Source organism: Oryx dammah, unplaced genomic scaffold, assembly GCF_014754425.2.
Source record: "Oryx dammah isolate SB20612 unplaced genomic scaffold, SCBI_Odam_1.1 HiC_scaffold_26, whole genome shotgun sequence".
Classification (NCBI taxonomy): domain Eukaryota; kingdom Metazoa; phylum Chordata; class Mammalia; order Artiodactyla; family Bovidae; genus Oryx; species Oryx dammah.
In genome coordinates this window covers 96,015,647-96,040,954 of record NW_024070210.1, presented here as the reverse complement: position 1 = coordinate 96,040,954, position 25,308 = coordinate 96,015,647, and the positions used below count along the sequence as shown (strand labels likewise).

At 39.7% G+C, this 25,308-nt stretch overlaps 2 protein-coding genes across 5 annotated transcripts in view; one reads left to right on the top strand and one right to left on the bottom strand.

Annotated features, from left to right (window-relative positions):
* Nucleotides 1–143: 143 nt before the first annotated feature.
* LOC120852632 (ubiquitin-like protein ATG12) lies at nt 144–20,347 on the bottom strand. The gene is made up of 4 exons (XM_040225971.1): nt 19,880–20,347; nt 10,605–10,741; nt 2,484–2,546; nt 144–1,839 (listed from the first exon to the last, which is right to left on the bottom strand). Exons 1-4 carry the CDS (start codon nt 20,040–20,042, stop codon nt 1,780–1,782), a joined length of 423 nt encoding a protein of 140 aa, XP_040081905.1. The 5' UTR covers nt 20,043–20,347; the 3' UTR covers nt 144–1,779.
* Nucleotides 20,348–20,400: 53 nt separating this feature from the next.
* Nucleotides 20,401–25,308, top strand: part of LOC120852631 (AP-3 complex subunit sigma-1) — a 72,173-nt gene continuing 67,265 nt past the window's right edge. For all 4 annotated transcript variants that reach the window (XR_005718600.1, XM_040225968.1, XM_040225970.1 and 1 more), the window contains exon 1: nt 20,401–20,600. Coding sequence is in view for 3 of the 4 variants with exons in the window: in XM_040225968.1 (XP_040081902.1) it covers nt 20,532–20,600 (69 nt within the window). In the remaining variant the exon portion in view is untranslated. The remainder of the gene's footprint in view (nt 20,601–25,308) is intronic.

Sequence of the window (25,308 nt, the reverse complement as noted above, 5' to 3'; positions counted from 1 at the left end):
TTGCAAATATAGTTTGAAAAACTTGTAAAGCCCTATCTTTAAAGGTTGTGAGGGGAGAAAACAAAGTATACATATTTAGCTAACCTCAGATTTAATAAATTAATCAATTATTCAGATCAAAAAAGAATAAGTTGATGACACAATTCAAACTCAAGTAGTTTTAATTAAGTAAACAGTCTATCATTTTGAAACCTTAGCAGCAAACATAATATACACACAGGTTAAACACATTCTTGCCACCTGTTAAATATAAATGCATATAGATAAATATATTTACATCCTTTAGTAAACTGTAAGAGCACAAAACTAGACAACAGATCTTCACCATATTCAACTCAGTTGATCTGAAAATAATATACTTTCCAACTTTCAACACATATACTGATTTCTTAATTCACTTTACAAAATAAATTTACACAATTCAACCTGTATTATTTCAGGGCTAAATACTAGTTGCATTAATTCATTAAACAGGGACATCATTATAAGGGGGCTTAGAAATTTGTTCTCAACTGGAAAATGAGAACTGAACATGATTTCATCACCTTAAACTGAATTGTTCCTTGGCATTCCCTAACGATAATATATGGCAGATCATTAACCATAAAGTACATTCTGGGACTCAAAGGACTTTGTCTTTGACAAAATCATATCATTCTCATTATCTTTGAAAATAAACACTTAGATTTCTTGTACACCCTTAGATCCTGTTTGAACATTCCATTCAATTTATTAGAATGTTTTATAAAAATGCTGCATCACAAATATAATACAGAATGAAGAAAAAGTTAAATCTTATTAAAGCAATTATCAGTTTAACAGCATCAGTAAAAAAAAAAATAGTTTTATTCATGGCATAAAATCTAGCCATTTCCCGATTATTCTTTGAGCATTTTCAAGTTGGAAAATACATTATAAAAAACTGAAAGATGCTTCCAAGCTTACTCACTGTTTTTGACACTATAGAAATAAAAGAGAGATTAATACCACAGTTATAACCACTGGGACTCAAGAATCATCAAATGATAGGATTGAAAGCGTTCAATGACTCATTTGTCTAGAATTTGTAAAATTACTTCTGTTTCCCAATAGAACCAAAACCACGACTCTTCTCTAAAGGAGTTTTCCAGTGTGTCAACACCTCTGCTCTCTTGGCTAGATGTTTGCTAGAAATTAGCAGGAACAGCTATTATCTTCTGGTGAAGATGTAGAACCAAGCTGCTTAACTCTTCCTGTCAGCTGGGTTGCCCTCTACTGACCGACTAAGGTAATAAAGCCAGCAGGTCAATGCAAATGTGTTTGACAAGTAACAGTTGACAGAAATGGAAATGAGAAAAGGCCTATCACTGCCACAAACAAACTGGACTCCCCTGAATATGCCCCCAAAGAATTTTTAGTAAATTGACTTTTAGAGTGGAGGGGGGGAAAAAAATCAGTAGAGTGCTAATTCTTCAAGTAAACAATTTCAGTTATTTTGAGAAGTAGTACAAAAGCAGCTTTATATCATCTTAGTCTCCTTTTCAATACCTTGAAGATACCTCTGAAGGAATAACTGTAGTAATCGGTATATACTAATGTCAATCTTTTATGATGATTTTTGTATTAATACAAATCACATTTTTGTAAGTCCATCTACTCTGTGGATATTTTAAATCAACATGGGTCACACATGCTGAACAGATCACAACCACAAGTCTCTTGCCACAAGATGAAAACTTTTCAGAGCAGTTTCCTTTGTGAAGATTCCTTTTAAGTTAGCAAGATCGTTTCCTCTGTAGTTCATCCCCATGCTTGAGATTTGCAGTAATGCAGGACCAGTTTACCATCACTGCCAAAACACTAGAAAAAGAAAAAAAATACGGTGAAAATTAAACTCAATTTCTGTTATCTTTAGATGAAACTAAGAAAGAATTGTTATGTGATAGTATCATAAATATCCTTGTACATGTACCTATAAAGGCTATCTCCTTCAACAGTTACAAGCTGCTGCTTGACAAATGCTAGTAATCATAAACATTAAAGATGCTAAATAAAATAATTCTTACATAGTCTCCTTTTCAGTTTCCTGGAGGGAGATCTGGATCACTGATTATACAAACAACGTGGAGGATACTCCCTGTAGGTAAACAAGGAGATCTCTCTTTCTGGTCACATTTCAGTCATCTTCTATTCGTATTACTCATTCCTTACTTTTTCAATCACTGCGTCATTTATTGAGACACAACTATGTTCTAGGGGTTAAGAGACACAACAAAGTAATCTCTTTTTTTGGATAGACAATTATGAACTTGTTGTTTAGTCGCTAAGTCATGTCAGACTTTTATGACCCCCTGTAGCCCACCAAGCTCCTCTGTCCATGGAATTTTCCAGGCAAGCATACTGGAGTGGGTTGCCATTTCCTTCTCTTAAATGACGTAAATTAATGATCACACTATACACAGATGAGCATATTCCATGAAGACAATAAAGCAGGAATGTTTTACCTCATAGAGGGTCCCAACTTCCTGGTCTGGGGAGGGGGCAAAGGACTGATTCACGTAAATAAACTGCAAGAAAGAAGAACATTTATGGTGATTCATTTTTTAAGGTATTCAGATTAATCTGCATATTTCCGGTTCCCAGTCAGCTACCTCAAATTCTTTGTCTTCAAAAGTGAACAGTGTCCCTAAACTCCTTCTTTCTAATTCTCATAAATTAGTAATTAATAAGATCTTTCGGAACAGTATTTTTTTCCCTTGGAAGAGTAACAGAGTTTTTGTTTTCAGCTTTTTATAACTAAGAAACTTTTGTTTTCACCAATAGCTTTTACTTATTCAAGAAATTTCATTTGTAAAAAATACCAATACTCTCATTTATTCTTACACACACAGCCCCAAATCAAAACATGTAATTGTGTGCTGTGTGCTCAGCTGTGTCCGATTCTTTGAGACCCCATGGGCTGTAGCCCGCCAGGTTCCCTGCCCATGCAATTTTTCACACAAGAATACTGGAGTGAGTTGCCATTTTCTACTCCAACGGATCTTCCCGACCCAGGGCTCGAACCTGTGTATTTTGTGTCTCCTGCACCGGTAGGTGGATTCTTAACCAATGCATCACCTAAAGTCACTTGCAGCCAAATGACACAGAAAAAAAAATGTAACAAAATTGAAACCCAATATCCTTTCAATCTTGTTCCTTAAAGGATTCACTGTTAAATGTTGCAGTCTAGTCTGTTTCTACTAAAACATTTTAGTACTTAAATTCCTGAAGATACTGAAGCAAAAGATCACAGTGTCTAAGTGACTTTTCATAATTTCCTTTTTAGAAAACAAAACAATGAAGGTTAACACAATTTTCCTTTGTCTACATTAAATTCTAAGACTAAAATTTCCTGGGTTTCACATATGAGCATATTCTATGAAGAAATATGAAAGAAATATGCTCATAGTATATGGCTTTAGAGAAAATCTGTGGTTTCAGTTTGTTTTACTGGGAAACAAATAATTTCACAAATTCCATACAAATGAGTCATCTAACTCTTTTCAATCCTATCATTTAATGACAGCTTGAGTCCCAGTGGTTATAACTGTGGTATTCATCTTTTAGTCCTTAAATATATATATATATACACACACACACACACACACACATAAATAGTTGGTTACTAGATACTATTTGGGATACCAGCTAGAATAAATAAATAAATAAATACATTTCTCCTTCTGTGTTGTAACAGTACTTCTTAAGTAAGGAAGAGAGGGCTTCCTGGGTAGCTCAGCTGGTTAAGATTTGCCTGCAGTGAGACCCCAGCTTGATTTCTGGGTCAGGAATTTCCCTGGAGAAGGGATAGGCTACCCACTCCGGTATTCTTGGGCTTCCCTCATGGCTCAAAAGGTAAAGAATCCAAGCGCAATGGGTTTGACCTCTGGGTTGGGAATATCCCCTGGAGGAGGGCATGGCAACCCGCTCCAGTGTTCTTGCCTGGAGAATCCCCATGGACATAGGAACCTGGCGGGCTACAGTCCTGGCAGAGTCAGACTCGACTGAGTGACTAAGTACAAGTAAGAGGAAGGGTTCTACTGAGATCCAGGTTTGAATTCTGGCTCTAAATCCAAGTAACTTTTTTCAAATTGTGTGCTTGTTTGTAAATATGGAAACTAACAGGACCTATACTTCTTGAAGCTGCTGGGAACAATAAAATGAGATTGTACACATCAAGTATAAATGCTTGGTAGATGTATTCAATAGACTAGTAATTACATTTATTTAACTATTTAAAATAATTCATTAAATATCAATTCACTATTAAGGCTGAATAAAGTTCTAACATAATTTCAGTAATCAGTGTGCATTTTAACATAAATTTCCTATGATCGAGACATAATAATTTGTTTAGTTCCTGACAGTTCAACTATGAGTGAACACAGATTTTATTACTTCTTGGTACACTTTAAATTAGGAAAAGGACTCTGGGTGACAATTTAGTCTATTTCAGTAGACAAACTGTTAAGTGTCTATTATGTGCTAGGAAATGCATAAGGTGTGGAACAAAAGTGAGGATTAACGTGATTCCTACCTTCCATAAGCAAACATACTCAGATAAGAATATATACTTGGGAAAGATGCAACCGAGAAGGTGTGTGGCATTAGTTTAGCCTAGCCGTTTGGTTAGGAAAGACTTTCTCGAAGAAAAAAGTTGAGGACCAAATTTGGACTTAACTAGGTGGAGAGAGTAATAATTAGGACTCTGTAGGCAAAAGCAACAAAAGATGTCGTGAGTGTCGAAGGGACAGTAGAGCAGATACAGTAGAGAACTGTAAGAAACCTATGTAACTCTGTAGCAGGAGTTAGCAACTGAAAGTGACTTTAATATAAAAAGCAATTAAGCTAGTTTGTATGGGGGATACATGGAGGTAATTTCAAAATGCAATCTTTAACTAAATGCTAGAATGTGGGAGGATAAAATTTTAAAGACTAATGATTTGAGTCATGTCTCTTTAGTTGTTTTGGTTGTTATAACCTCTCGATTAGATTATGTAGGAAGAGTTCACGGAACAGCATACTCTTGAGTTCTTGCACACTGCTAATAGTTGCTGCCTTAAAAGCCAGTTCTGCATTAACAGTATATAAAATCCATTATCTCAACACTTTCTTTGTATCTCTGCTAGGCAAATTTGGAGGTAACCTAATATCCTAAGCCATGACCTTTTCCCCCTAGATGTCCAAAGGATTTTTCTTTTTATTTCACGTCCAGTCACCTTACTAGAATGTAGTCTTGGTGATGGTTGCACTGGGTTGGTATTCTCAGGATTTTGGTAAGTTTTTTCAATATGTAGTTTCAAATCTTTTTAGAAGAAATTTCTCTTGAATTATAGTGCTAAGTATTTGTCTCGTTCTTTTGCTTTGGTTTTCTTCTTCAGGGACTCCTGTTACCTATATGTTTACTCTCTTTTGTTCTTACTCAGTATTCACTGTCTTCTCATTCTGCTCTTCATCGTGGTGCACAGAACTCTCTAGTTCTGGTGCGCACGCTCAGTAGTTGCATCACAACCTCAGCTGCTCCATGGCATGTAGGACCCTAGGTCCCCAACAAGGGATCTAAACCATGTTCCCTGCATTGCAAGGCAGATTTTTAACTGTTGGACCACCCGGGAAGTCCCTCAAATTCTTTCAACATTTCATTCCACCTCTCCCCAAGACACATCGCAGGGCCTGAGCAACCAACCACTCCAGGCTGAACTTTTTTTAAGTAAAAAAAAAAAACTTTAAAAATACAATTCTTAAGGGTTACTTTCTATATACAGTTATTACAAAATATAGGCTATGTGCCCCGTGTGTACAATACATCCTTCATCCTATCTTGTATCCAACAGTCTTACATCCCACTTCTCCAGCCCTATATTGTACCCTACTCCCAACACTGGAAACCATTAGTTTGTTCTCTGTATCTGTTAAGTCTCCTCCTTGTTTGTTATATTCACTGTTTTTTTGTATTTTTGGTTTCCATGAATAGGTGATATCTCTGACTTATTTCACTTAGCATAATGCTTTTCAAGTCCATCCATGTTGCTGCAAATGGCAAATTTTCTTTCTTTCTAATGGCTCAGTAGTAGTCCATTCAGTTATTTGTAAAGCTTCCTCAGACAATTTTGCCTTCTTTCTTTTTCTTTGGGATGGTTTTGTTTGCTGCCTATATGCAGGTCAGGAAGCAACAGTTAGAACTGGACAAGGAACAACAGACTGGTTCCAAATAGGAAAAGGAGTATGTCAAGGCTGTATATTGTCACCCTGCTTATTTAATTTATATGCAGAGTACATCATGAGAAACGCTGGGCTGGAAGAAGCACAAGCTGGAATCAAGATTGCCAGGAGAAATATCAATAACCTCAGATAGGCAGATGACACCACCCTTATGGCAGAAAGTGAAGAGAAACTAAAAAGCCTCTTGATGAAAGTGCAAGAGGAGAGTGAAAAAGTTGGCTTGAAGCTCAACATTTAGAAAACGAAGATCATGGCATCCAATCCCATCACTTCATGGGAAATAGACGGGGAAACAGTAGAAACAGTGTCAGACTTTATTTTTGGGGGCTCCAAAATCACTGCAGATGGTGACTGCAGCCATGAAATTAAAAGATGCTTACTCCTTGGAAGGAAAGTTATGACCAACCTAGACAGCATATTCAAAAGCAGAGACATTACTTTGCCAACAAAGGTCCATATAGTCAAGGCTATGGTTTTTCCAGTAGTCATGTATGGATGCGAGAGTTGGACTGTGAAGAAAGCTGAGAGCCAAAGAATTGATGCTTTTGAACTGTGGTGTTGGAGAAGACTCTTGAGAGTCCCTTGGACTGCAAGGAGATCCAACCAGTCCATCCTAAAGCAGATCAGTCCTGGGTGTTCATTGGAAGGACTGATGCTGAAGCTGAAACTCCAAATCTTTGGCCACCTGATGTGAAGAGCTGAGTCATTTGGAAAGACCCTGATGCTGGGAAAGATTGAGGGCAGGAGGAGAAGGGGACGACAGAAGAAGAGACGGTTGGATGGCATCACCGACTCGATAGACATGAGTTTGCATGAACTCCGGGAGACGGTGATGGACAGGGATGCCTGGCGTGCTGCGATTTATGGTGTCGCAAGGAGTCGGACATGACTGAACTGAACTGAACTGAATACAATATTATGGACCTCCATCCATAGTTCTTCAGGCACTATTTACTAGATCTAATCCCTTGAATCTATTCATCACTTCCACTGTATATTCACAGGGGATTTAGTCATACCTGGCTGGCCTACTGGTTTTCCCTGCTTCCTTTAGGTTAAGCCTGAATTTTGCTAGAAGCTGATGATCTGAGCTACAGTCACTTCAGGTCTTCTTTTTGCTGACTGTATACACCTTTTCCATGTTTGGCAAGGACTGATGCTGAAGCTCCAATACTTTGGCCACCTGATGTGAACAGCTGACTCATCAGACCCTGACGCTGGTAAAGAGTGAAGGCAGAAGAAGAGGACAACAGAGGATGAGACGGTTGGATGGCATTACTGATGCAATGGACATGAACTTGGGAAAACTCAGGGAGACGGTGAGGGACAGAGAAGCCTGGCGTGTTGCAGTCCATGGGGTTGTGAAGAGTTGGACACAACTTGGTGACTGAACAAGTATTCCATTGTGCTGTGTGTGTGTGTACACATCTTCTATCCACTTATCTATTGATTGGTTGCTTGCATTTCTTGGCAGCACATCTGCTAGTAAGACACAGATCCTGAAGTTGTTGGGAATTTCTACCACCTTGAATCTTAGCGTTCACGAGGATACTGTCATCTGAGTCTTAAGTATACTGACTATGGGGATTTGGTTTTACTTTCTAGTCGACTGTTTTAGTGGGAATTCATGCCTTCTGACACTACTGCTATCTTCCCAGAATCCCCAGTATTACTTTTTCTTTTGACATTTATTTTGCTAAAATAATGTAGGGTCCAGATGGTGACTGCAGGCATGAAATTAAAAGACATTTACTCCTTTGAAGAAAAGCTATGACAAACCTAGACAGCATATTAAAAAAGCAAGACATCACTTTGCCAACAAAGGTCCGTATAGTCAAAGCTATAGTTTTTCCAGTAGTCATGAATGGATGTGAGAGTTGGACCATAAAGAATGCTGAGAGCCAAAAGATTTGATGCTTTCAAACTGTGGTGTTAGAGAAGACGCTTGAGAGTCTCTTGGACTGCAAGGAAATCCAACCAGTCCACCCTAAAGGAAATCAACCCTGAATATTCACTGGAACGACTGATACTGAAGCTGAAGCTCCAATATTTTGGCCACTTGATGTGAACAGCCGACTTATTGGAAAAGATCCTGATGCTGGGAAAGACTGAGGGCAGCAAAACGGGGCGACAGAGGATGAGATGGTTGGATGGTGCCACTGACTCAGTGGATATGAGTTTGAACAAACTCCAAGAGATAGTAAGGGACAGGGAAGCCTGGCGTCCTGCAGTCCATGGGGTTGCAAATAGTAAGAGATAACAGCAACTGAACGACAGCAGCAGCTCTGTGAAGCTAGAAGACGTTAGTTCTAGTTTAACCTAGACAAGTGATACAAAGATGACTTTTATGCTTTCTATTGCTTAACAGGGAAGAGATAGTCATATTCACTACAGAAGCTTAAAACTGGACCTTATGAAATTGCTGGGGGTTTTTTGGTCCAAACGATTCACAGATGAAAATTTTACATGGTTCAACCAAATACATGTTGACATCAACGAAGTCCTTTCAGATTACTGAATATAGGCAATACAAAATGCAACCAAGTCCTTTCAGATTATTGAATATAGGCAATACAAACTGTCAAAATTCTAACAATAACATAGAACAAACCACTGTCTCGTCTTTTCTTCCATCTACAAATTTCTAAAAGTAATGCTTGAATTACTTGGTTCTCCTCTAGTTACCGCCAACTCTTCATGCTCTACCCTTAGTAATCTCTTAAGTGTATGTCCTTATCCCCCAACTATTCCATTTAGACTTGGCCTCTAGGCAAGGTCCTGTGTTCCCCAGGTTTTAGCTACCATATGCAAGCGGATGACACTATAATCTTCTTGCCCATCTCTGAAATTTAATCAAATTCTTTATGGCACTCTTTAGAAAACATGATTTTCTCATTCCAAGTAATCACAAATGGAGATCCTGTAAAACTCAAAAATCTCCAACACTTTCCCCTTGCAACTTGCTTTGGAGGAATCCCTGGCTTTATGCTATCCTTATCTCAAGTAACTTGTAGTGATCAACCTATCTTGCACTTAACTTCTGTACTCATGACATGACACTTCCGTGAAAACCAATTACCACCAAAATCTTAGATCAGAGTAGTTTCTTCTTCTACATTGACCAAAAAGAGATAAATTCCAACAAACCTCACTTAATAATCACTTCATTCATTTTACCAGTTCTCATTCCTGTGTTCACAGCAACTACATCCCTTCCCAATCCATATACATAATTGTATTCAAAAAAGTTAATGATTCTTCAATTATCTATCCACCTGTACATTATGTGTTAACACAGACCAAGATTGTGATCTGAAAATAAAGGCATTTTATTGTGACAAAAAAAGTCAAATCCATGTAGACATTTAAGTTTCTGTGGTCAAATACCAAATTCAAAACCGCTGGCATTTAAAATTTTAATCCTAACAATCTGGCATGAAATGCTTAACATGTACCATAGTATGAAATGAATACAGCTGACCCTTAGAAACAAGGGGGTTGGGATGCCAACCCTCTGAGCAGTCAAAAACCTAGGTATAGAAGGCGGATTCAACCAACTGTTGGTTGTGTAGTGGTACACTATGTATTATGGATTTCTGCAGTTCAAACTCATGTTGTTCAAGGGCTGTGTATAAGCAGATATCTGCAGTTCAAACTCATGAAGGAAGGATTGTGCATCTCTTAGTTCTTCCAGCGCATGGCAAAGGAACACGGCTTACCTTGAGAAGAACGGGAAGAATGCAATATTGACACCAGAACAAAGAGAACTCCAGAACTTTCTGTACCAATATTCTAGGATAGATCTTTCTGCATGGGCATTCAGTGACTTTTTGAGGAAAACCAATATAGTAGGCTAAAAAAATTCATTTCGTTTCAGGGTTCACCAGAGAATCCTTCAATAAAGCACAGAAGTTCCACTAACAAAAGAAATAAAAGGACATTACTGAGGTAACATATGTGGCTCCATATGTATTTCTATACAAAAGTTATTCGTTGTCGCCTAGGAACTAGTTCCCCCTCTGAATCCTGGGCTCTGAATGCTCCCTCAGGTTCACCCAATTGTGATGAAAAACATTTGGAGAAAAAAATTCCAGAAAGTTCCCAAAAGCCACACTTTAATTTGTTGGGTACTGCTAACTATTTACATAGTATAAGGTAGCATAAGGGATCTAAAAGTGATTTAAAGTATATGGGAGAACATGTACAGATTATACGCAAATATGTCATTTTATATAAGGAACCTGAGCATCTACAGAAGATGGTCCTGGAATCAATCCCCGGCGCCCCGCCCCCCCCCCCCCCGATACTGAGAGATGAATGCTCTGTGAATTTCTGTAGGGAAATGACCATCATTGGTTTCATACCAACTGTTCTGAAGCCACAAGTTTAAGGAACTTTTTGATGAAGTCAATGAGTCCTTGGATGGTTCGGGTTCGCTCTACAGCCCATTTCTTTGTTTTCATTATAGGAGTGTCTCCCACAGCCTTTAGCAGAATGTCAACTGTAAAGGGAAAAAAAAAAAAACAAAACAGTTGACCCTGGTCAAAACAGAACTCAGGGCATCAATGTCTATACAGTCGAAAATCCACCTATAACTTATGCATCCACAGATTCAACCTACAATGGATTATCTATTCTTCTGGTAGGTATTTATTGAAAATAATCCATGTATAAGTAGACTTGCTGCTCAGTTGCCAAGTCGTCTGACTCTTTGCAAGTCCATGGACCCACTAGACTCCTCTGTCCACGGGATTTTCCAGGCAAGGATACTAGAGTGGGTTGCCATTTCCTCACCCAGAGATCTTTCCGACCCAGGGATTGAACCAGCATCTCCTGCATGGTCTTTACCACTGAGCCACATGTGAAGATATAAACAGACCTGCTTAGTTCAAACTCATGCTGTTCAACGGTCAACTATACTGACCAATATGCTGACACGCCTAAAGAGCAATATAAAAGGCATTAGAAAGCTTAAACCTTCAATCAATACACAGTTTATGTACTCATGATCCTGGAGGCATGCCTGAGATTAAAAATACAAGATATGAACAGATTCATTTAGAAGAATTTCACTTTCATTGAAACATTTATTTTTAATTACAAAAAGGTAAATCTAAATTTCCAAAAAGATATTTAGAGGGGATTGGTTAAATAGAAGCTATGATAGAAGTTATACACTAAAGATAAAGAACACACACTCTGAGCTCCCTGAGTTCAAAGTCTTGGCTCTGCCACTTGCCAGGTATGTATACATGTATTTAGGTAAGCCCTTTAATCTCTCCATACTACAGTTTCTCCACTTGTAAAATGAGGATAATAGCAGAAACCTGGTAAGACTGTTATAAAGACTAAATGATTATGTATAGAGTGTTTATTTACAGCAGTATCATATAACTCACTCATTAAACTGTAAGATAATTAAGCTGCCATTAAAGGTAAGTATTATAAAAGCATATTTCATAGTATGAAAAAGTTATCAAAAAGTATTACATATAAAACAGCATAATTACATATAAAACTAAATATGATTTCAATTTCATTAAAACCATCACAGGCACATATTCATGTTATTCTCCAAAATAGTATTTCCTAGTAGGAGTATTATAGGTGATTATTACCTGATATTATTTGTGCTTTTTGTAATTACCAAGTTTCCTACAATAAACTTTTTAATGAAGGAAAACAAACAAATTATTAAAAAGAAAATATATCAAATAGGGCCAAAAAGGTTTCAGAGAAATCAAATGTTTCAGTAATTCAAAATAGAAAGATGCAAATAGAAAGACTATGAATTTGTCTCCAGAATTTGTCTCATTTAACAAAAAAATTAGTTTTTTTTTTAACAATGAGGTGGAAGAATGGATTAGTTCTGACAAAATAGTGGAAATCACTGCTGCCAAACAGAAAAAAGAATGAAAAGAAATGAGGATAGTTTAAGAGACTTCTGGGACAACATTAAAGGTATAATATTCACATTATACCCTAGAAGGGGAAAGAGAGAGAGAGAAAGAGAGAGCGCCTGAGAAAATATCCGAAGAGATATTAGCTGAAAATTTCCCTAAACTAGGGAAGCAAACAGTCTAGGAAATGAAGAAAGCTCCATACAGGATTACATTACAGAGAAATATACAACAACACATTGTAATCAAAATGACAAAAATTGAAGATAAATAGAAAATACTTGTATGTATAAAACATACAAGGGAACTTCCATAAAGCTATTAGCTGATTTTTTAACAAAAACTCTTCAGGTCAGAAGGGAGTGGCATGACATACTTAAAGTGATGACAGAAAAACTTACAACCAGGAACACACTACCCAGCAAGGCTCTCATTCAGATATGATGAGGAAATAAAAAACTTTAAAGATTTAAAAAAAAAAAAGCTGGAAGAACTCAGTACCACCAGCGTTACAAAAAATGCTAAAGAAATTTTTACAGCTGGAAAAGAAAAGGCCACAACTAGAAATAAGAAAATTATGATACAGACAAGCTCACTGGTAAAGGCAAACATGCAATAAAGGCAGGAAATCATTTGTACACAAAGCTAGCAGGGAAATTTAAAGACAAAAATAGTAAAATCATCTGTATCCATAATAGGCAGTTTAAACGATACACAAAACAGTAACTCTGAAAAGAGGAAAGTATAACTGCAAAGTATCTAAAGTGCATTTAAGATGAAGAGATCAGCAACTTAAAACAAGTACCTATACATACAGGCTCCTACATAAACACCTCAAGGTAACTGCAAAACAGAAATCTATTAACAGACATTCGTACAAAAAAAGAGGAATCCAAACTTAACACTAAAGATACTCATCAAATCACAAGAGAATGAATGAAGGCAAACAAAAAGACCTACAATGATGAACCCAAAATAATTAATAAAATGGCACTCACTTCAGGTCAGTCGCTCAGTCGTGTCCTACTCTGCGACCCCATGAATCGCAGCATGCCAGGCCTCCCTGTCCATCACCAACTCCCAGAGTTCACTCACTCTCCTTGCAGTCCAAGGGACTCTCAAGAGTCTTCTCCAACACCACAGTTCAAAAGCATCAATTCTTTGGCTCTCAGCTTTCTTCACAGTCCAACTCTCACATCCATACATGACCACTGGAAAAACCATACCCTTGACTAGACGGACCTTTGTTGGCAAAGTAATGTCTCTGCTTTTGAATATGCTATCTAGGTTGGTCCTAACTTTCCTTCCAAGGAGTAAGCGTCTTTTAATTTCATGGCAATAGGAACATAGATATCAATAATTACTTTAAGAGAAAACAGACTAAATGCTCCAACCAAAAAAGACTGGCTAAACGGATACAAAAACAAAATCTGTATAGTTGCCAGGGAAACCCTTCAGATCTAAACATACATATAGACAGAAAGTGTGGGGAATGGAAAAAGGTATTCCACACAAATGGAAATCAAATGAAAGCCAAAGTTGCAACAGTTGTATCAGACAATATACACTAAAGACTGTTACAAGAGACAAAGAAAGACGCTACAAAATAATGAAAGGATCACTCCAAGAAGATATAACATAACAATTGTAAATATATATGCACCTCAGAGAAACACCTCAACATATAAGGCAAATGTTAACAGATATAAAAGGAGTAAATGACAGTAACACAGCAATAGTTGGCAACTTTTAATACCCCACTTACATTAAGGGACAGATTATCCAGACAGAAAAATCAATAAGGAAATATAGGTCTTAAATGACACATTAAACTGGATCGACTCAACTGATATTTATAGAGCGTTCCATTCAAAAGCACCAGAATACACATTCTTCTCAAATTCACGGGGAACATTCTTTAGGATAGATCACATGCTGTGCCACAAAGCCAGCTTTGGTAAACTGAGGAAAACTGAATTCATACCAAGCATCTTTTCTGACCACAACAATACAAGGCTAGAAATCAACTACTGGAAAAAAACTGCAAAAAACACAAACACATGGAAGCTAAACAATCAATGCATCACTGAGGAAATCAAAGAGGAAATAAAAAATACCTAGAGACAAATGAAAACGAACGATGATCCAAAACCTATGAAACACAGCAAAAGCAGTTCTAAAAGGAAAGTTGACAGTGATACAGATTTACTTTGGGAACAAGAAAAATCTCAAACAACCTTACCTTACAGCTACAGCAACTGGAGAAAGAACAACAAACAAAATCCAAAGTTAGTAGGAGGAAAGAAAAAATAAAGACCAGAGCAGAAGTCAATGAAATAAAGACAAAGATCACGTAAACTGAAAGCTGGTTCTTTGAAAAGATAAACAAACTTGATAAACCTTTAGTCAGACTCATCAAGGAAAAAAGGAAGAGGGCCCAAATCAATAAAATCAGAAATGAAAAAGAAGTTACAATAGACACCACAGAAATACAAAGGATCATAAGAGACTACTCTGAGCAACTATATGCCAACAAAATGGCCAACTGAGAAGAAATTGAAAAATTTTAAGAAAGGTAGAATCTTCCAAGACTGAACCAGGAAGAAATACAAAATATGAACAGATCAATCAATTACCAGTACTAAAACTGAATCAGGAATTCGAAAACTGCCAATAAACTAAAGTCCAGGACCAGACGGCTTCACAGGTGAATTCTACCAAATATTTACAAGATTTAATGCTTATTCTTCTAAAACTATTCCCAAAAATTGCAGGGACTTGTTCTATGAGGTCACCCTGTTGGAAAACCAGAAAAAGGTATCACAAAAAAAGAAAATTACAGGCCAGTATCACTGGTGAACAGGGCTTCCCTTGTAGCTCAGTTGGTAAAGAATTTGCCTGCAGTGCAGGAGACCCAGGTTTGATCCCTGGGTTGGGACGATCCCCTGGAGCAGGAAATGGTAACCCACTCCAGTATCCTTGCTGGAAAATCTCATGGCCAGAGGAACCTGGTGGACTGCAGTCCATGGAGTCGCAGAGAGTCGGGCATGACTGAGCGACTAACACACATCACTGGTGAACACAGATGCCAAAATCCTCAACAAAATAATAGCAAATTAATTCCAACAATACATTAAAAGGACAATACACCATGATCAAGTGGGTTTTATCCCAGGGGTATGATGAGTTTTCAACATCTGCAAATCAATCAGTGATACTAAGCTAATAATGAATTCCCTTAAGTTGCTGGATACAAAATTAGTGTACAGTAATCTGCTGTATTTCCACAGACTAACAACAAGATATCAGAAAGAGAAATTAGGGAAACAATCTCATTTACCATCGCATGAAAAACAATCAAATAGCTAGGAATTAATCTAAATAAGGAGGCAAAAACATTGTATTCCAAAAACTGTAAGACACTGATGAAAGAAACCAAAGACAACAACACAAAAGAACGATAACGATACACTGTGTTCTTGGCTTGGATGAATCAGTATAGTTAAAATGACTACACCACCCAAGACAATCTGAAGTGAAGTGAAGTCACTCAGTCGTATCCGACTCTTTGCTACCCCATGGACTGTAGCCTACCAAGCTCCTCCGTCCATGCAAGTACTCCAGGCAAGAATACTGGAGTGGGTTGCCATTTCCTTCTCCAGGGGATCTTCCCGACCCAGGGATCAAACCCTGGGTCTCCTGCATTGCAGGCAGACGCTTTACCGTCTGAGCCACCAGAGAATCCCAAGACAACCTACAGATTCAATTTAATTCCTATCAAATGACCAATGGCATTTTTCACAGAACTAAAACAAGTATTTTAACAGCCTTGAGAAAGAATAGAGCTGGAGGAATCCCACTCCTTGCCTTTAGACTATACTGCAATGCTTCAGTCATCAAAACAATACAGTACTGACACAAAAACAGACACACAGATCAATAAAACAGGAGAGAAAGCCGAGAAATGAAACCACACACTTACGGTCAAGTAATCTACTACAAAGGAGGTGCCTTAAAAAACCAAAAATAGTTACCATAAAACTCTGCAATCCCACTCCTGGGCATGTGTCTGGAGAAAACCATAACACACCCAAATGTTCATAGCAGCACTATTAAAATAGCCAAGATATGGAAGAAACCTAAGTATTCACCAACAGATAAATGGGAAAAAATACGTGGAGTATCACTCAGCAAAAAAACAGAACAAAATAATGCCACTTGCAGCAACATGGATGGATCTAGAGATCATATTAAGTCAGAGAAAGATAATTATCATATGATACAACTTATATGTGGAATCTAAAAAAATGATACAAATGAACCTATTTACAAAATAGAAACAGAGTCACAAACATAAAAAACAAATTTATAGTTACCAAAGGGGAGAGGTGAAAAAAGGAAATGGCTACCCACTCCAGTGTTCTTGCCTAGAGAATCCCAGGGACAGAGCAGCAAAGGGGAGAGGAATATGTTAGGAGTTTGGGATTAATATATACTGCTGCTGCTGCTAAGTCGCTTCAGTCGTGTCCGACTCTGTGCGACCCCATAGATGGCAACCTACCAGGCTCCCCTGTCCCTGGGATTCTCCAGGCGAGAACACTGGAGTGGGTTGCCATTTCCTTCTCCAATGCATGAAAGTGAAAAGTGAAAGTGAAGTCGCTCAGTCATGTCCAACCCTCAGCGAGCCCATGGACTGCAGCCTATCAGGCTCCTCCGTCCATGGGATTTTCCAGGCAAGAGTACTGGAGTACTAGATATAAAACAGGTGAACAGGACTATACTCGATTATCTTGCGATAATGTACAATGGAAAAAAATATGACAAAGAATCTATACATATACGTATAGCTGACCTGGGGCTTCCCAGGTGGTGCAGAAGTAGAGAGTCCACATGGCAATGCAGGAGATAAGAGACCTGGGTTGGATCCGAGGGTCAGGAAGATCTGGAGTAGGAAATAGCAACCCACCTCAGTATTCTCACCTGGAAAAATCCCATGGACAGAGAAGCCTGGTGGCCTACAGTCTATAGGGTTACAGAGTTGGACATGATTGAGCAATACACACATGTAACGGAATCACTTTGCTGGACACTTGGAACTAACACAACACTGTAAATTAACTATGCGCATGCTTGCTAGGCTGATTCAGTCATGTCTGACTCTCTGCAACCCTACACACCGTAGCCCTCCAGCCTCCTCTGTCCATGGGATTCTCCAGGCAAGAGTACTGGCGTGGTTTGCCAAGCCCTCCTCCAGGGGATCTTCCTGACCCAGGGATCAAACTCGAGTCTCTTAAGTCTCCTGCATTGGCAGGCAGGTTCTTTACCCAGAGCACCACCTGAGAAGCCCAAATTAACTATACTTCGATTTAAAAAAAAATTAAAAACTAAATCAAAAGAAAGACTGAAAGCAGAAGTGTTCTGCTGCTCCCTAAAGTCAACTCTATTCTATTACATCCTTCTTGTCCCATTCCTAGGTATTAAAAAATTGGGTCACTATCAGGTTACTGAGATCAATTTATTCTAGTTTATCCCTGGAATGAAGCCATCTGGAACCCATAATGCACTGTTTATCTTTCTACTAAAGTTTATCTTCCTTCTTCCACTTGGTAATTCTAATCTCAGTTATCCAAGGAAAAAAGATGAACTGGGAGATAACTAAGGGGATTTCCATTAACTGATCTTCCACAGCCTGGTCCCTGTTCCCTAAATTCCCTGGGGCTATCAATCAGTCAGCTGCAACTGCTCATTCCAAGAATGTGAAGCAGACAATAGTAAGCTGTATTACTGACAGAAGGCAAGGGCAAGAAGCTACAGAGGAAAAATATTTATAATTAAAGCCATACATTAAAAAAAATTATAAAAGGTAAGTTGCTTGTAGTTCTCAACCATAGCTACACATAAGACTCAACTGGGAGAACATTTACACAAATACAGATGCCTACATCAATTAAATCAGCGTCTTCTGGAAATAGGGCCTTGGCACTGGTAGTTCAAAAGCTCCCTCAGATGATCCTAAAGGGCCGCAAGAACTAACAACCTGGGTCTGCTTCAATAAGCTCTAGATTAAACCAAATGTGGAATATATGAAATATTTAAGCTTTTTTCTATCAAAAAAGGTCCTCAAAAAAGGATAATTTCAGGGTAGAAATTCAATAGCTAGAAAGTAAATGTGACATCAGAGAAGCTAACTCAAATATTCACAGGAGCCAGAAGATGAAAATTTGAGTTTAAAAGGATGGTTAAAAATCATAAATTGAGCAGACCCAAGAAAACAGACCGAATCTAGGCTGTGAGCAGTTAATTTTTAGCCACAGTTCTCACAGCGATCTCCAAGGTCAAGTACGTAGTAAACTGCTGACTGAGACCGCTAGATATTAAGACAAACCCTTTCAAAGTCTGTTTTGGCTTACAGTCAATTGGAAGGAGAAAAAAGGGAACAACACAACTATATATAAAACAGATAACCAATAGGGACCTACTGTATAGCACAAGGCATGCTACTCAATACTCTGTAATCGCCAACATGGGAAATGAATCTTAAAGAGTAGATATATGTATAACTGATTCACTTCACTGTACAGCTGAAACTAACACAACGACTCCAAAAAAATAAGAGGATCTGTAAAACTCAAGGGATTCATCTAGGACATTTTAGTGGTTATCCACAGAAATAATTACAGGGTTTTGTTCCTCTACTGGGGCATCAGCTGGAAATGACAGAAAAGACTTCCCTCAAATGTAGAGTCGGTCTGACTTAAAAGAGGGACAATGCTGGGCCAGACCATTATACTCCACAAGCAGCAGCAAATGAAGCTGGATGAAAGGACTAGAGATCAGTAAGCACAAAATGCTACACCTATACTTTAAGACTCGGGACAGAAAATGATTTCCTGCTTTTCTCATAGGCAACTCTACACAGAGTGCTCCACTTAGCAATTGCTGCATTTTACAAAGGAATCTCTGTATTTCACAATGGCGAACGAATTCTCAAGCAATAAAGGGTTGAGGACAGCCAGTTCAAGCAATGAAATGATTTGTAACGAATGTTCGTTACAAAGATTCCAAAATGGTGTTGCCTTTTTTTTTTTTAAGGCGATGCTATTGTTTTCGGTTTTCCCTTAGCAGTGTTCAAAACCCGTCGTTTGGTCCAAGATGAGCTCACACGATTTGGTATAAAAAAACCGGTGACCTAGTTGGAAGGTGTGGATTCTGCTTCTGATCTGCTACAGACTATCCTTACCACCTAGATGGTTGGATGGCATCACCGACTCAACGGACATGAGTTTGAGCAGACTCCGGGAGATGGTGAAGGTCAGGAAAGCCTGCAGTCCATGGGGTCGAAACGACTGAGCGACTGAACAACAATCCGTATCAGCTAAAGTCACTATTCAAATAATTAGATCTCGCATTAAGCACTCGGAGCTACCAAGATCCCACAATGCTCCCACCTTCACAGAGCTCGCAGTGTGGCTATTTCGGAAGATTAGAGTACACGGTTTTAAAAACCAGGGCCACATCGCTAGGTAAAACACAGTTAAAAAACAGCGCCTCTGGGGATAGCTTTTCTTTCGAGGCACTCAACTCAAACGTCTTGAAAGCCGGAAAGTATACTTCCTTTCTCCTGACTGCTCAAGAACCTCGTCTGGAACCGGCCCTACCCTACTTTTGCCGCCATCCCTTTTCGAACAACAACCTCAACCTCCCGCCTCTGCCCAGAGAGACAGTGCTCTGAAAATTACTTTTTTTCTTGGTGTCACCGACAGGTTCCTCTGTTCCCGGAGAGACTGCAGCAGAAGAAGGGGGCTCCGGAGTGGCTGTTTCTGGGGAGACCTCGGTAGGCACTTCAGCTTCGGGAGCAGTAGAGGGAGGGAGCTGCAGCGCAGACTCTTGCTCCTCAGCCATCTTGCTTCGAGGGAAGGGAGGGCGGAAGCGGTGGCTCAGCGAGTGCAGTGGGCGGGCCTTGCGCCAAAGCGCATCTCTAGAGAGGCGCCGGGATAGGGGCGGGGGAGAACCCAACCCAACCCTGACTCGGAATCGCAGGTTGGTCCCCTGCGTCGAATCTGTTGTAGTCCCCAGACCGCTGACAGAGCAACTATTTCACTCTAGCAAGCTTCCGGAAAAGGTCTCTGGGAGACGTCTCCGTCAGCCGCCGAGTGCGCAGGCGCTCCTAAGCGCCGCGCCCCGGTCCTGGAGCTGTTTCCGCTTCCCCCCGTGTCGACCCCTCCCAAGCCCCGCCCCGTGCAAGCCCCGCCCCGAATCTCGGGGGCGCGCGCGCGCGCGTGTGCGGGAGGGGGCGGGTGGGGAAGGACAGCCGGCGAGATCCTGAGGCGAGGCTCGCGCGCCCGCCCCCGCCCTGGCCCCCAGTTCCCACCCGGTCCGCCCGGCTCAGCCATGATCAAGGCGATCCTCATCTTTAACAACCACGGGAAGCCGCGGCTCTCCAAGTTCTACCAGCCCTACGTGAGTGCCCGCCGCCGCCGATCGGGGCGAGGGGGGAGTCGTTGGCGGCCGGCAGCGCCCTCCGGGCGACCCCCTCAGGCGCGCCGCGGCCCTTCTGGCGCCCCGGCCGCCGCGCGCTCCGGGCTGTCAGCCTCCGGGTGGGTGTGCCGGGTGTCCACCTCCCGCCGCGCTCCCTTCCTCCGACGTGGCTCTTCTCAGGCGGCTCCTCCGCTTCTCTGTGGGCTGGGTGGCTTCCCGGCTGTGCGGGCGAGGCCCTGGAGACTTCCCGGTGCGGGGCCCCAGCGGGTCCGGCGGCTGCACCCCACCTGCGCGCGCGAGCCCACCCGGGTTTGCAGCCCGCTCCTGTTAGCAGCCGAGGGAGACGGCCCGGAGCCGGTTGGTCTGGCAGCCCCACCTCCCCGACTCCCAGCCTTTCCTGCCTGACTTCTTTCTCTTCTCCTGTGTGGACAGATGGGCTAGTGGTGGTGGTTGTTTTTTTTTTTTTTCCGCTGTAATCCTCTTGTCGCGGAGGAACTTTGGCTTCCTGCGTTTGGAGAGACCTGCACGCTCTGTAGTCTCTCCCGTAGGTTGCCATACGTGATCGAGTGCTCAGTGTGACTTTCCGGTGTCTCGTTTTTAACGACAAAGATAAGTGAGGACCTAACGTTTCTCTGTGGCTTTTCCCCTAGCGGCTGTATTTTATTTACTCCTGCAATAGCTGGCGAGGATTGTTGTTTGATCAAGTAGAACGGTGATGCTATACCTGAAAGTGACCATTTCAGCGACTGGTTTGTCATTTTTCTACGTAAGGGGGTTTGCCCTAATTTATAGTTTTTCTTCTGCTTACAAAGAATAGTAATATTTGTTAAACTCTTTCAGAAGTGTAAATATTGTGGGAAAACGCAGGTTTTACGTCAGTAATTTACAAGTAATTTATCATTGTTTGATGGAGGGTTATAGACCAGTGTGCCTATCTGAGGGCAAAATTTACCACTGTGGAAACACAAAATTAGGCTCTCAGTGATAGGATTAATGTGGACATATAACTTTTGTTTATTGTTGCATTATTTATTGTTGTATATAACTTTGTATTGGACATTTTCCTTAGAGCCAGAAAATGAACTTTCAATTTAATATTGAAACTGTGCCACAGCTAACACTTTTATGCAGATAAATCCCAGATGGAAGTCATTCCTGCCTTTAAAAATTAAATGTGACAATTTCACTTTGCCTGAAATGATAATGCAGTCTGTGTGGAGGTGTTAGTTGAAGTGAGAAATCTTGAGCTCATTTCTCATATCCGTACGTAATTTTGCTTTTGCTGGCGATAAATAGAAAAGAATATTTTGTACTACTCCTGTTTCGTTTTAGTATAGTATAATTTCGATCCTAATACGTTTAAGAATTCTACATCATTCTTTAATCCAGGATAAAATTCTAGTTGATTTTTCTGAATGGAAAAAAATCCCCTTGATTTTACATTGTTACCCATTTGCCTTAAATACATTGCTGTGCTAGCGTTCCCTGAAGGTATCTTTCTTTGAGCCATTTTGCCCTGCCATCCATTTGCAGTGTAGAAACAGGATGTTCCAGTTGTGAAACAGAATTTTAACATGTGTTTCTCCATATCTCCACTTAATAATTAAGCACTATTCAAAGTAGAAGGTTTTGTGGCTAATCCATAATATCAGTGTAACCACTCCTGTAGTGTTTACTTTAACTATGTGCAGAAAAATGTGTCAAATTTGAAATGCAGAAATACCTCTTTTCTCTTGTCCAACGCCGGCCACAGAAATATCTTTTACCTTTACTCAGTAGGTAGCACTAAGGTTAACGTGGAACAGTGGCAGGTCTGGTGTTATTTTGTCGTTGTTCAGCCGAGAAGAAATGTCCACCTCTTTGCCACCCTGTGAACTGCAGCACTCCAGGTTTTCCTGTCCTTCACTATCTCGCGGAATTTGCTCAAACTCATGTCCATTGCTAAATGACTGGTGTGGCTGGGAGTAGGTTGCTAAGAGATGTAAAAGAAGAATCTAGTGGTCACTGAACATGAGCAAGTGGGGGATGCCAGGAAATGTTATTACTCTTTCATAAATCAAGTTTTGCCAGCTGTTTGTTTATTTTTGTCATTCAGGAATAATTTGAGATTATTTATAAATTTGCTTGCCTATTTGAGGGCAGGAATCCTTTTCATTCAATCAATTCATTTATTCAGTTTTTATACCATCAGTCAGTTTGTCAACAAATATTGAATTCATGACTACCATGTGCAGGCAGTGTTTTAAAATTTGGAGGTGAACAAACAGATAACTTATGCTTTTTCAGCTGGGACATAGACAAAGCTAATAAGTAGAATATATACCATGCCGGATAGTAATAGGTGCTGTGGGAAAAATAAAGCAGGGAAGGGTGATACGGAATGCAAAGGTGACACTTTAGAATAGATAAGTTTCCGCTGAGATGGTGATACTTGAGCAAAGACTTGAAAGAGGTGAGAAAGGCAGCATTGCAGTTATCTGGGGGAAATTCTTTCCAGGCAAAGGGAGCAGTAGCTGCAAAGGCCCTAAGGAGGGAATGGAAGAACCTGTCCTGTTGGAAGAACATCAGGACTGGCATGGCAAGAACAGACTGTCTGCGGAAGGAGGAAGCAAGGCCACCATGTATGGGGGCAACAGAGTTTATTCTGTTCTCACTGCTTGCAGTGTCCTTCCCTACCATTGCCAGATGTCCAGATTCCGGGTGTAACTCATCACTTAAGCATCCACTAAAGCCTTTTTATCTTGCTTAAAGATTCCTCTTGGTTCTTAGGATTTTGTTTTTATTTTATGATGGTATACTACTCTGTTTCAGATAGCATAATTCCTTGGGGCATCCTATACATTCCTTAACGGAAGGTATCAGTTTTTAAACATATTTGTGTTACCCTCAGCAATCAACATTAAGCCTTAAATATAAAGAACTCTGTATTTCTTTGCTAAACACATTCATCAGAGTTTCCTAGCTTGAGATGGAGTGTGTTTAGAAATGATTTCCCAAGGTTCCTTCCAACTCTTAAAATTTAGTCTTTTTATTAACTGAAAGTTTTAAGAATCCATGTCTTTAGGACAGAAGTAATGAGGAAACAGCTGTTACTGCAACTGTTTTGGTTTTTAGTTGAAAGCAGGCTTTAAGAAGTATATATTCAATAACATTGACAGTTTTAAATTTAATTTATTGAGGGATATCTAGGGGTGCAGTTTGGGTACCATTCCTGTACTCTGATAAGAGGCTGAGGTTTGAGTCCAGCAATAATGATTGGACACTGAAGAGTATGAAAACTGTTTAACCATGCCAACCAGTTTCCCTTGCTGCGTTGGATTTCCATTTCTCATTTATTCTCCCTTATGATACAACAGTTTGTATTTACCCTTTAATAGTACAGATTTCCAGTTCTTGCTGTAATAAATGTTTAGATTTGATTGTGCCTCCAACCTGCTGTTCAATGTATGGGGCATATGAAGTCACCCTCAGTTTTCTAAACTGATGTTTTTGGTTCATTCTGCTAGAATCAGACATGTAAGATTTCAAGAGTGGACTCAGAATTCATTCACTTTTGTTTTTCCCTCCTGTATTCTTGAACTGGGCTTCCCAAATGTCACTAGTGATAAAGAACCTACCTGCCAATGAAGGAGATGTAAGAGATGCGGGTTCTATCCCTGGGTCAGGAAGATCCCCTGGAGGAGGGCATGGCAACCCACTCCAGTATTCTTGCCTAGCTAATTCCATGGACAGAGGAACCTGGCAGGCTACAGTCCATAGGGTTGCAAAGAGTCAGACAGGACTGAAGTGACTTAGCATGCAAGCACATCCTTGAACTTGACTGCAGAAATTCAAATGTTTTTCTTGTTTTACTTCTTTAATTGACATTTAGCCACAGCGACTTGGCAACAGTAAACTTCAGTGTTTTAATTTTGCCTGGCAATATTTGTATATTACTATAAATCACTAAAGAGATTTATATTTCATAAGCCGCCAGATATATATTTTATATAGCCATCAACAAGGAAAAAAACCCTTGGGTTATGATTCTCACGTTATTAATGCACCATGGCATATCCTTTGGTGAATATCTATAATAAAATAAAAGTGTTTTCCTTTTATATGAATTATTGTAGTTGTGTCTACAGATTTAAGTAATTGTGTATGTATAAGGGTGTACACAAAGTACAAACAGGAACGTTTTCAGACTATTACGTACATGAATTGTCTCAACATTCTTATAAACGATATCTGATTATTAAGTTGTTTTTCAACCAAATGCAAGCCCTAGATAGAATGCTCGTATTGTTCTTTCCTTTTTTTGAATTTGTTTACATAAAAAATATAAAGTTGATGTACTCCTTTTCCTATTTGGAACCAGTCTGTTGTTCCATGTCCAGTTCTAACTGTTGCTTCCTGACCTGCATACAAGTTTCTCAAGAGGCAGGTCAGGTGGTCTGGTATTTCCATCTCTTTCAGAATTTTACACAGTTTATTGTGATCCACACAGTCAAAGGCTTTGGCATAGTCAATAAAGCAGAAATAGATGTTTTTCTGGAACTCTCTTGCTTTTTCCATGATCCAGCGGATGTTGGCAATTTGATCTCTGGTTCCTCTACCTTTTCTAAAACCAGCTTGAACATCAGGGAGTTCATGGTTCAGGTATTGCTGAAGTCTGGCTTGGAGAATTTTGAGCATTACTTTACTAGCA

Excerpts from the sequence above, each read along its gene's own strand:
- LOC120852632 (XM_040225971.1), bottom strand. The coding sequence starts at position 20,042 with ATGGCTGAGGAGCAAGAGTCTGCGCTGCAGCTCCCTCCCTCTACTGCT. Across the intron at positions 10,742-19,879 it reads CGGTGACACCAAGAAAAAAA|TTGACATTCTGCTAAAGGCT; the intron begins GTAATTTTCAGA and ends TTCCCTTTACAG. Across the intron at positions 2,547-10,604 it reads TTGTGGCTTCAGAACAGTTG|TTTATTTACGTGAATCAGTC; the intron begins GTATGAAACCAA and ends TCTTTCTTGCAG.